This window comes from Mandrillus leucophaeus, unplaced genomic scaffold (genome assembly GCF_000951045.1).
Source record: "Mandrillus leucophaeus isolate KB7577 unplaced genomic scaffold, Mleu.le_1.0 Scaffold2, whole genome shotgun sequence".
Taxonomy (NCBI): Eukaryota; Metazoa; Chordata; class Mammalia; order Primates; family Cercopithecidae; genus Mandrillus; species Mandrillus leucophaeus.
The window spans coordinates 12,965,474-12,978,341 of NW_012102031.1; the positions used below are offsets into that span (position 1 = coordinate 12,965,474).

General features: G+C 41.5%; 1 protein-coding gene across 2 annotated transcripts in view; it reads left to right on the plus strand.

The window, feature by feature from the left end:
* Positions 1–12,868, plus strand: part of MORC2 (MORC family CW-type zinc finger 2) — a 42,682-nt gene that overhangs the window by 8,915 nt on the left and 20,899 nt on the right. For both annotated transcript variants that reach the window (XM_011979046.1, XM_011979047.1), the window contains exons 2-5: positions 1,093–1,146; positions 2,982–3,016; positions 9,374–9,442; positions 9,981–10,071. In XM_011979046.1, the coding sequence (XP_011834436.1) occupies positions 1,093–1,146; positions 2,982–3,016; positions 9,374–9,442; positions 9,981–10,071 (249 nt within the window). The remainder of the gene's footprint in view (positions 1–1,092; positions 1,147–2,981; positions 3,017–9,373; positions 9,443–9,980; positions 10,072–12,868) is intronic.

A 12,868-nucleotide genomic window follows, 5' to 3' on the forward strand; every position in this document is an offset into this window, starting at 1 on the left:
AAATTTTTACTTTAACTGAAAATTGGCTTAAACTTTTTACTTTGGCTGAAACTCTATGCAAAAAAAGTCGGAGTAACATGGATATTTTAAAATTGATGGTCATGTATTATATGGGTTAATTTTGTATTTTCTCTAATCAAAAGTCAAGTTTTTTTTTTTAGGTGATTCTATGTGGACACATCCTAATTTGATATCTCATGAGGACTGTTGTGGAAAAGACCACAAATTAAACAGTATAAATTGCACATGCTCAATGTATAACTTGTTAGCATTTTGTTTTACCAATACTTGTGTGTCATCTACAAGTGAAAAAAGGAAACTCATACACTTTTGTGTAATTTATAAGCAAAAATATCCCATTTGAAAGAGAAGGAAAAGAGAATAACTGATTTTATGACTTTCTCAGATTTTGACTAAACCAGAGCATTCTCTCCATTAAAGAAAGTAATCCAAGACCTTTTCCAACAATTCCTTCTAGGATGACAGGAACTTGCTTGGTGTGGTCACCTAGGGCCCCTGTTAACATTAACCCCTTCAAGGAGGGGAGCCAGTGGTCATCTCCTCTGAGAGGCTGCTTAAAGTTTGGATTGAGTAAATACACAGTTAACTATGTTATTCAAAACTTACTATACTCCAGCCTGAGTGACAAGAACGAGAACCTGTCTCAAAGGAAAAACAAAAAATTCAATGTGTATGCATAAGATATATCCTTACAATTCTTGCTCTGAGATACGCAGAAACTGACCACTGGTTAAGGTAATGAAAAATAAAGTATACAGGCATTTTTCTAGGCAGGATATGAATAGTGAAAAACACTTTCAGCAGTTACTACACATAGGACTCTCTCAATGCTTCAGGGTGGGTTTCCCAACTCAAAATAGGAAGAATAAACATTTCTGAATAGATGGCAGGACTTGATAAAGATTAACACTTTGGGAGCTCTGGAAAGCCTTGAGTAGTATAAATCAACAATGTGAATGGTGGTTTTAAGATTTTTTCAAAAAACAAATATTTTATAACCATGGCTTTTTATTAGGAATTATAACTTCAACTCATAATTCTTTTGCTGACTTTTAGTATTTATCATTTCAGAACCACTCATGAATTCTTGTTTGGTGCTCTTGCTGAACTGGTTGATAATGCAAGGTATGTAGTCTTCAGGCATACAATCTGTGCTTGAAGTGGAAACACTTTAGGTAGCTGTGACCTTTGCTTTCTGAAGACTTGAGAGGAAGACATTTCTGTAGCATGTAGACATTCTGTAACTCCTAAGAGGCCTCTTACTGAAAAAAAATATTTTTAATAGCACATTACTTGATAACTTCCACTTTCTTACTTAAATTCACTAATTGTTCTTTGTATTCTAGCCTAAAAATAGTGAATTATCACCTCCAAAACCACTTCCCTTGTGTATTAGAGCAAGATAATTGTAGTAAAATGCAGGCAATTAAGATGGACACTTAGGAATCATATTAATGGGACAGGCAGGCTCTGATTTAATTTGTGCTACCAGGATAGTACACCATCTAATGTCTTTAAAACTATGCTAAAGTTCTGTGTCTTCTCAAATTGTATGTTTGTCAGATAACTAAATGATCACAGTGTCTTTCATCGTTAGCAGCTGTGCTTGGAAGGAATCATTGGTCAGCACTGTCTTATACTGAGTTCTTAGTGATAGAAACATATAAATGTTACTGTGTAAGACTGAATAGAAGTTTGGGTTAATTCTGATATAAATCCAAGTCCATATCAAGATTCTGTTTATAATTAGGAAAATATTGTCTCAGTCTTACTCCTGAATGCAAATGTAAAATTCAGACATATCATTTACTGACCAGGTTTTGATGACTAATGAAGGAAGAAGAGGATGAAAATTGACAGCAGAAGTACTTTCAAACAGATCTCCAGTTAATGTGCTTGCTGATAATTTCCTGGTTACCTCTGTCTATACAATAAACTTATTCTAATTACTTTTGTTATTGTTATTAGCTGGACTGCTCATGGAAGTGTGCTAGTTGTTTAACCAGAAAACTCCCATTTTGTTTCAATCCTGGTTGACTCGTCATTTTTCCATTCAATTAAAAAATATAGGTTAATGGAACTATGTTTGAATTTGCCACTTGTTAATTTAGTGAGACCATGATGTGCGGTGGCAGGCTGCTTTTTTGTGTATCATATGGTAAAATAGAGATTCTTAGAAGTACGTGTTCCTACTTGTGTATACATTTGGCCAGTATCTCTCATATTTGAAAATGTTTTAGATATTCGAGAATAGGTATATGTAGAGCTGCGCGGATTTTTTGCACGTAAAACCAATGAAACGGTTTCATTTTCTTTGCCTGCATTGGCAGAATTGGACTAAATTACTTCTGAGCCTTTATGGAAGTCTTCATTGATAACTGAATCTGTATGACTTCAGCCAATGGTTGGAGTCTAATGGGGCAGGGGTATCCCAGCTTCCTTTTAAGGTTAGGGAGGTTAAGATTATGGGCTCAGGAATCGGTCTGCTGACTGCGGTGGTATACCACGAGATGATTTTTCACAGGTTTTGTGGGAGATTATTGTTTTCCTTTTTTCTTAAAATCTTGATGAGAAGAAAAAATGGACAAGTTATTGGAACATCTTTTTATGATTGCAATCAAATGAGTGAGAAAAACATGTATTTGAATCATTTTTTAGGGTATAAAGGGAAATATTCTTGATTATCGTATAGATGTTTTTACCACAAAATCAGGATTAAAAAAAAATATCCAGGCCCCATGTCATGTGATTATAGTAATTTGGGGCTTTGGAAATGTTTTACAAGTATATAAAGAAAATTGTGTTGACAAGTATAAAAGTAAAAAAATTCTAAATGTATATAGAATTTCTGTATGGCTTCCTGAAAACAGACTCGAAATACTCTGCATTCTACTCAAATCACTATGCATTTTGATGGTTGATATTTCATATTAATTCACGTGATTCTTTTAACTTTGCAGAGATGCTGATGCCACCAGAATAGATATTTATGCAGGTAAGTCAGGCTTTAGTCCTTCTAATGTCTAGTTCATCTTAATGCATTTATTACTGTGCCTAAGAAGAATCAAGTTGGAAATAACTGGATTCTGGAGCCTGGGAAGATGGCATGATTATTCCAGGTCATAGGTAGAAAAGGGGCAGCCGTAGTCAGGTATGGTCAGCTCTGGTCAGGCATAGAAACCAAGAATACTAGTTTCGAGAAACTAACACAAGGTATCCAAATCTGTGCAAATAGCTACCGGTAGAGTTATGGAAGTGATGGAGTGGAACAGTAGAGAGTGAAATGACTAAGTTATTTTACTGGTGGGAGTTAATAGGTGAATGAGGTTTGTGGTACCGGCAGCCAAAGAGAGATCTTGTTGGAGGCCACTTTGTTTTGAACTCTTGGTGAGCACTCGTCTCAACTTGGAGAATTGCTGGTATCAGTTGCAGCAAATACCAGTAACTGGATTGGCTCTGAGGTTTGCTGAGTTGTTCTCAGAGGTGTCAGGAAGGAAGGCTGCTTGGCTTGGAATTTACACCTGTCAGCATCCTATTTCATTTTGCTTATTTGGCTCTGCTGTTTTGTAGTAAGATCTTCTCCTTTTCCTAGAGTAAGTGCAACGGTCATTGGCCTTTTAATTAATTAACTAATTAATTTTAATAGTTTGCTTTCTGCCTGGTATTTGTACTGGCACCTTTTTTAGTCATTTGAATACTAAAAATTTGAAAGCAGAATGGAGGAAGACAGCTTTTTTTTTTTTTTTTTTGAGAGGGAGTCTTACCCAGTTGCCCAGGCTAGAGTGTGGTGGCACATCTTGGCTCACTGCAACTTCCTTCTCCCAGGTTCAAGTGATTCTCTGGTGTCAGCCTCCCAAGTAGCTGGGATTACAGGCACCCACCGCCACGCCCAGCTAATTTTTTTATATTTTTAGTAGAGACAGGGTTTCACCATGTTGGCCAGGCTGGTCTCAAACTCCTGACCTCAGGTAATCTGCCCGCCTCGGCCTCCCAAAGTGCTGGGATTACAGGCGTGAGGCACCCACACCTGACCGGAAGACAGCTTTTAAATACAGTTTGACTTGTGTGATGTGTTTTTTTTCTGACAGACTTTTTTGAAATCCTCTGAAATGTGTGAGGTGATATTTTGAGTAGCATGGACTAGGTTCTGAAAAGTGTGTATGTTTATATGGGAATGAAATAACCCCTCTCATGGACCCTTTTGATGAATGGGAACAAGCACACAACTAAGTAGTAATTCTCAGAACCACTAATGTCATATAATTATGAAGAATCTGCTCCAGATTTGATGAATTTCTCATGTCTGCTATACTTTGGAGCAAAGAAAATCCTCAGAGCAGCTAAAAGTCAGCCGTACTGCTTCAATTCTGAAAGCCTTTTGTTCAAAAGGCTCCGCCAAAGTGGTGAAAATAAGGCTTCTTTTCTTTCTAGAAGAAAGTAACAGGAAATAGGGGCACATAGGTAAAGAATGTTAGAAGATGATTACTAAATACTCAGGCCAGGGCTGGGCGTGGTGGCTCAACGCCTGTAATCCCAGCAGTTTGGGAAGCGGAGGTGGGCAGAACACCTGAGGTCGGGAGTTTGAGACCAGCCTGACCAACATGGGGAAAACCCCATCTCTACCAAAAATACAGAATTAGCCAGGCATAATGGTGCATGCCTGTAATTCCAGCTACTTGGGAGGCTGAGGCAGGAGAATCACTTAAACCCAGGAGGCGGAGGTTGCCATGATTGCACCATTGCACTCCAGCCTGGGCAACAAGAGCGAAGCTCCATCTCAAAAAATAAATAAATAAATAAATAAATAAATAAATAAAAATTAAAAAAGTGCTCAGGCCAGATGGAGGTGCCTTTCCAAGCTAAAGCTTGTATCTTACATCTGAGTGTGCTTTCTCAGGAGTGGCAACAGCTACCGCTGGAAAAATAGGGCTCATTTAATCAATGCACAGATGATAAAGCAGAGAATGGGCCTCTTCTTCAAGTGATGCTGAAGGTACAAATCATAACAGTCAAGTCTTCTTGGAAGACGTTTTTTAAAAAAAGATCATCTCTGCTCTCTCCTACTACACTTGGTGGGTGAATTTCAGTAAGGAAATTTAGTTCCTGACACTCAGAATGAAGTTGGATCTCAATTTAAATGAAAAGGACCCAGTGTCTTTATTGTGTGCTCAGTGCAACTCCTGTTATGCTTTGGGAAAAGTCCAGAGAGGATGAGATGGGGGTCTTTGCTTTAAGAACTTAGTCTTTAATTGGAGAGACAATTAGTGCACTACAGATAATTGGAGAACAATAACTAGATCTTGAGGGAACAGTCAAGACAGTTAAGGATTAAATGGTGTGATAGAAGCACTAAGCACCATAGTATTTTGGAAAAAGACTTGATTTACTTCAAGTACCAGGAGACTGGGATTCTTGGCTGAGGGATCTTTAACCCTACACTTTTCTACTACAGGGCCTTATTAACACATTCAACAGGAGAAATAAATCAGTGGAATCTTTTTTTTTTTTTAACCCAGGCTGGAATGCAGTGTGCTATCTAGGCTCACTGCAACCTCTGCCTCTCGGGCTCAAGTGATCCTCCTACTTCAGCCTCCCGAGCAGCTGGAATTACAGGCGCACACCACCATGCCTGGTTAATTTTTATATACATATTTTTTCACCATGTTGCCCTGGCTGGTCTCAAACTCCTGAGCTCAAGTAATCCGACTGCCTCGGCCCCCCGCAAAGTGCTGGACTTACAGGCTGAGCCAATGCGCGTGGCCAGTAATAATCTTAATACTATAAAGTTCTTGTTGTTAGTTCATGGGGGAAAGTATTTTCTTATCTCCACTTCTGAAACTAAATTGATAACTGGACTTGGAAATCTTCCCAAACATCAGATGTAGTTTGAAGTTACCACAAAGTCACATTTTAAGGACTGTTTTTAAACCTAAAAAGGGCAGAAAAGGAGCCAGCCTCTCAAAGTGTAGAGGTGTTCATTTAGCCAAAGCTTATTATTAGTTGGATTATTATTATTATAGACCATAATATGCCTGTCATAAGCAGACTGTTTTTGTTGACTTTCTTCACCTTCTGGGGTAGGTAGTGCCACCTCCTTGGAAGAAAGATCCTTTTTGTGATGCCAGGGCAATGATTAACACATGGAAAATTGGAGCAAATGAAACTGCAATTAATACTGCTCAAACAGATTGCAGAGTATGGCGAAAAACTTGGATGTCATTTTATTACAGCCTCTCCTAGGGACACCATTATTTTATCACCTTTGACTTTTGGATGTATAGCTCCATTTGACATCTCTTGTCTTTTCCTGCTTTCTTTCTTTATTCTTCCCAGGGGGAGTTAGATGAGGAATGTCTGGCTTGGGGAAGCCAGACTTGGCCATTTTGGGAGATGTACAGACTTTCAGATTGGCTCTGACAGTCTTACAGAGCTGTTCCCAGGATATGAAGCACAACTGCAAAGCAGGCAGTTCGGCTTTGCCTTCTCTGTCTTGCTTTCAAGATGTGTGATGGGAGGCAGGGAACATACAACCTCCAGCTGTTTAGACTCTTCTTCATCCAGAATTCCCCCTCCTTTATCTTTGGAGGCTTCAGATATCACTTAGTTGACTGATTAAATATCAGGTGATAGGAATCTCTCTATGGTGGAATATATGAGGAGATAGTTTTGAGCAAGGAAGCCTTCAAGTTCTTGCTTGCTCTAGTTTAGTGCTTCTCAAAGGGTGGTCCACCCATGGACGTTGTCAATATCGTCTTGGAACTTGTTAGAAATGCAAATGCCCCACCTCAGACCTACCTAGACTATCCAAGGGGAGCCCAGAATCTGTATTTTCACAAGCGCTTTGGATAATTCTTAGCCATACTACATTTTGCTCTAGCCAATACTTTTCTCAGCTTCCTTCAGCTTAAACCCTCCTCTCCTTTACTTCCTAGCTTATCTGCTGCAGGCAGTAGAATCCATTAGACTGTAAGCTCTGTGAAGACGGTGATCTCATCTGTATTATTCACTGCCCTTGTCCTCATCATAACCAGGCACAGAAGAGCTGATCACTTAAGTAGTCATTAAATAAACAAGTGATTGGCGTAAGCATTAGAACAAGGTGAAGAGACAACACTGTCTGTTTACAGTTGAAGAAGTCAATGCTGTCTTAGTCTTTCTTGTTCCTGAGGCAGTATTGCATGTGACCATGGACCTAGACACTACTAGCCATTTACAGGCTGTCAGTTATACTATGTAGCCAGGAGGATCCCCCCAGTGTCATCTCTTACCCTTTAAACTACACAAAAAAGCTTTGAAATGAAGTCCTTGAGCCAGAAAAGGATGCCAGCCCCACTGTTAAGTGATGATTGTGTGCTAAAGCAGCCTGAGAGTTCTGTCCTAACACAAGGGCCTAGAAAGTAACTTCTTAGGCAGTGTCCAAAGAATGCCAGTAGTCCTTGGAACTTTTCAGAGGTGCTTCGCTTGAATCAATTTCTAGATCCCAAAGCAGAGTCTTCATGCACATTTTATGACTGTAGTGTACAGCAAATGGCTCTTGGCTAGGTTTAGAATGCTGCTTTTACCATTCTCTGTATCTGACCCAGTTTGAGTCTCCATATGACACTTGGCGTCCTCCAGATGGAAAGTTTGAAGCTTTTTGGACTTTTAGTGTACTTGTTCTTGATTGCCACATCTCATTTGGATTCTCCAAACTCTGATTAGAGGCACTGCCACCAGGATAAATTTTATCTAACCAATAGTACCTCCAGGAAGATCCTCACCCTTGTACTTTCAAGAAGCACTTGTGATTAATGTTCAGATTCCTGAACACTGAGTGGTACTTGAAAATCTCTGTGGTTTATAGCCTTGCTGAAGCTACTCTGGAGGCTGAGGCAGGAGACTCGCTTGAACCTGGGAGGCAGAGGTTGCAGTGAGTTGAGATCATGCCATTGCACTCCAGCCTGGGTGACAGAGTAAGACTCCATCTCAAAAAAAAACAAAAAAAAAGGCATTTTAGCATTTTAATTTACGTTAATAGTCTGTTTAACAGGGGGCAGTCCCTACTCACTTGAATTTTTAGCCTGAAGAAAGGACAAAGAGCATTTAAAATAGATTTCTCAGCTTAGATAGTTGTACAAAACTGGTGAACTGAAGTTTGGGGGAGATTAAAAAATCATCAGGGACCAGGCTCCAGAGCAGCCTTGGGCTTATCCCTGTAGTACCTTACACAGACCTCTTTCCTCTTAGAAATGCTACCTTTGTCCCTGTGCCAGTCAGTAGACTGAACAGCATCTATATGGGAAGTTGACTTGCTTGGCTTGTGTGGGTCTCCTGCCTATACCTCTGCGTCACATCCTTCTCTTCTTCATGTCTGCCAACTTCCTTGATTCCAAGGCTGGTTTCTCTTTTGCTCACCTAGTCCTCATCATTGGGACAAAAGGCACCTTGGAAACTAGTATAGCCTGTTTCCATATTTGGGAATGGCTTCTCCATTGACCATGAGATGCTTGGACCCAGACCACTTTCAGTTACCACTTGCTGCTGCAGAAGACAACTGCTCAGAGAAGAGGTTCTTTTCCCTGGAATGGCAACCATAGTTTATTGTGTTCCTTTTCTGTTGGCCAGGAAACCCCGCCACAGCTGCTGTGCATCTTACTGTCAAAGGACCATTCCCTCTTCCTATCAGGCAGGTCCAACTAGGAACCAGGCACCTCCCACTGCACCATGTGCCTTCTCACTATTGGGTTGGGAGCCCTTTCAAGGACCATAGCTAGCAGGGGATATGACAGTAAATGCAGATAGCCCAGAATGCCAGTCAACCTGGGGATGGTCATGTATAGACACAGTATTTCATCTTTTAGATAGCAGCTTCCACTGCTGTGCCCATACCATGTCTGGTTTCATCACTTTGAAGGCTACCGCAGACTTAATTCACAAAGGAGGCATCCTGTTGAGTTTGAGCAGTATTGATAAGGTACGGGGTATAGTAGTTGGAGTACTTTAGTGCTTGGGGTCTATGGCATAGGGCAGAAGTGATAGTAATCCAGGTGGAGCCAGCAGAAGGATAGGATGATTGAGATATGTGTGAGGTATGTGCATATTCAGTGGTGGCAGGTGTGATTAGATGCTAGACCAGATATTCCTGCCTTCATAGATTCTCCCAAGCTTTGTCATGAACTAGAAAGCATTGGAGAACCTTGGATGGGAATTTGCAACCTTAAGGACCCTGAAGTTTAATTCACACTAGTGTAGAAGCTTAGGCTTGACCTGACCTTTTTGGACCAAGCTTCACATTGATCTGCCTTCTGATCATAGGCATGTTGCTACCTTCTCGTGGGTAATGGCCCAGTAATGGCAGCTGCTTCTTTTACAGAAAGACGAGAGGACCTTCGAGGAGGATTTATGCTTTGCTTTTTGGATGATGGAGCAGGAATGGATCCAAGTAAGTGATGAGATTATTGTTTTGTGTGTGGGGTGGAGGGGTGGCAATGTAACCATTTTTACAAAATACTTATTATGTGAACTTGTTTTTCTGTTGCCTGCAATGTTGTGTCTAGAAGATCTACCTGGGGAGTAAGAAGTCTGTTGCAACATCTCAGGCTTAATTCTATTAATGTATTTGCCAGGTCTTGTCTTAACATGGAAGATAGGATCTGAAAGGCAATCTTAAGTCAATCAGATTACCTGTCTCTTGGCGTTGTATTTATCAGCTTGCACAACATTCTCGAGCTGGAACTACGGAGGCCTCCCCTAGCTGTCTTACCACATTCTGGGAATAGAACATAGGTCACAGTGATGGAGGTACCGACAGGCCAGGCAAAGCTGTGCCTCCATTTGCTTCATGGTAGTGAATTTCCTTGGAGAGAGGTTTTCAGTAGACACACACCCCGCTTGGATTTAACAAGGCTCAGACCTTTGCCTTTGAGGATGCTGGGAAAGAAATGCAAACTTTTCACTTTCTCTTGTGTCTGCCCTTTCAGGTGATGCTGCCAGTGTGATCCAGTTTGGAAAGTCGGCCAAGCGAACACCTGAGTCCACTCAGATTGGGCAGTACGGGAATGGGTTAAAATCGTAGGTATATTAGAAGCTTGTCACAGGGCTCAAACAAAATCCAGCAGTGCTGTCCTGCTTCTCTTAGATAAAAACTTTCCTTCTCCTTGTCCGTCTTTTGACTGTAATTCTGGAACTGGAAGAAAGTCAGAAAGTGTGGTTTTTGGAGTAGCTTACCAGCTGTTCCCAGCTGAGTTTGCTCCATAGATTGAAAAGTATGAACATCCAAAAACAGGGCAGGAGAGGCTGTACGTTTCTCTTGGCACTGTGCTCTAGAACTGCACCTCTCCTGTTGAAAATTCTTATTTTTACCATGTAGTCAAGGATGTGAGTGATTCTCTTGTGTTGGGATGTATCTGAGATGATGAAGGGGTCACCTTACTGTGCAGCTGTGTTCCCTGAGCACCTGCTACATGTCATGCTTTGTGCCAGGCACTGGGGATCCAGGGTAAGGAAGAGAGATGTGAGCCCTCGGTCCCAGAGGATGCTAAATGTACTGCAAGGCCCGTATAGCAGGGTCCTACCTAATGTCCTCAAATCCCATGGGACTTTTTCTTAGCCTTGGTTCCCACTTGGTTAGTGTTTGGAATGTGTTGTTCTGGTTTTGAGTGAAGCCCCAAGAGAAAGGTTTCTATTTCTGAAATGCTCACTTCCAGCTGTACATACCTTTGGATGGAATAAGATTTAGTGGAATTGGAGTTTGTGCAAATGGAATTGTGAGTCACGTTTCCAGCCTTGCCGTGGAAACGTGTTGTGTTTGAGGGAGGGTGGTGGTTTGATCAGTCAGCAGCATCAGTTGGGCCTTATGTGCAGTGTGCTTTGGGTGTATGGAGAAGAAAGAGAATACATCCGAAGAAAGCAGGACCTGGTACCTGGACTTTGTGATTTTTCTTTCAGGGCAGGAACCAAATGGTAATAACAGATCCTTATCATGTGCCAGGCACTGTAATCGTGTGCCAGGCACACGAATGATCTCATTTAATCCTCATGATAGCCCTATGAGGTTGTAGGTACTATTATTCTCATTTTCAGATGAAGAAATTGAGGTTTATAGGGGTGAAGTTACTTTCCCAAAGACATAAAAATGCCTGTGTGTAGAGCCCTAGGGTAGAAACCAGGTCTTTCTGACTGCAAAATGGAGCTGCTGTGCATTTCACTTAAATGACAAACTAAGGTTCCAATCTCACTTCAGCTACTACGTCTCTAAGCCTCAGCTTCCTCCTTTGTAAATTGAGATGATAATGCATGCCAAGTAGGTTAAGAATTACATGCTATCATTGCTGTGAGAGCCTGGTTTCTGCCTTTATTTCTCCTCCTGTGATGTTTCCATGACAGATTGCTGGCCTGATTCATTGGATCTGGGTAGGGGCTAGGAATCTGTTTTTCACAGATGAAATGGATCACCTGTAATCATATGATTCTGATGCAGGTGATCTAAATCCCCCAAAACTGAGGTCTCTTAGAATCAGGGGAGGCCCTGACTTTTCATCTAGATTGTAGGTCAGCCTCCTCCTACCTGGTTCTGTCAGTTCTGTGGCCTCAGGCAAGCCATTTCACCTCTCTGAATGTCTGTTTCTTAATGGCCTCAGGCAAGCCATTTCACCTTCCTGAATGTCTGTTTCTTTATCTAGAAAATGGGGTTCTAATCTCTGACATTGTCCTTTCAGAGTGAGGTTCAGAAGCAAATGAAATGTGACTCTGAAAGTGGTTAGCAGACTGGGAAGGAAAGCGTATAGAAGTTGCGAGTGTTATTAGCATATTTCAGTGGAAGACTTTTGTGAAGGTCCCATTGAGATGGAGCCATCTAGTGTTCAGAGTAGACAATCAAATCATCTTGAAACCAGTTCAGAAGTTAAGTTTCAGGAGAAGGTGATTTGTGGGGAGAATAGGGCCGAGAAGCAAGGAAGCCAGTAGAGAAGTGATGTTTGGGCCTTTTGCTATTCAGAGGCTAAGGTGAGAATCAAAGACAGAGGGAAGATAGAGGCACAAAGTGAGAGTTTTTGCCAAATTAGGGCAAGGGCACGCTTTGACAGAAGGCAAGATAACATGCCTTACTTGCTCCCCATATGCTTTAGAGAAGGAGGAGGAGGTGGTGTGTGAAATTGTCAGGGCAAGGAGCATTGCCAGCACTTTGGGTACTGGAGGAGGAGAACTAGGACTTGGCAGCCCCCAGGGTATCTTTGAATAGTGTCCTGGGAGTTTTCCTGAGTGGGGAAATGGGGCATGACATTCATTTGTGTGCTTGGCATGCCAGTCTGGTTTGTATTGGTACACAGAAGAGAGTAATGAGGCTTTCCACCTCCATCATCTCCCTGGAGTGTTATGAAGACTAATGAGATAATAGCCATAAAGCCCCAGAAGCTGCTGGAAGAAAGGAGCTGAACAGCCCCATTGTTCAGAGGGCAGTCCCCGTGCTGGTGCTTCACACTTCTGCCCTGCCCTGCATTGCCTGGAAAGGCCTGTCTCTGCCTGCCCCTTAGCTGGCTTAACGTGGCCAAACAGAGGAAGGAAGCAGTTGATTCCATTCAGACTTTTGCCTTTTGGAAATCAGCCTCAAGGCACAGTTCCCAGAAACCAGTTGCATCCAAAAGCAGGGAGCTGCCTGTGTCATAATGAGCTTGAGGTGGCAAAACAATTCTGGGACAGGAGATGGCTGTAGTTATTGGACATGAGCTGAGCTAATTACAGGCATCCTTGAATCCTGGCGGTCAAGAATTATATTTTATTAGCTGCACCTTGGGTTCATACTGGCATTTTTTTCAGGCTTGTGAGTATAGGCACTGGGTTTTTTTTTTTTTTTTTTTTTTTTTTTTTTTTT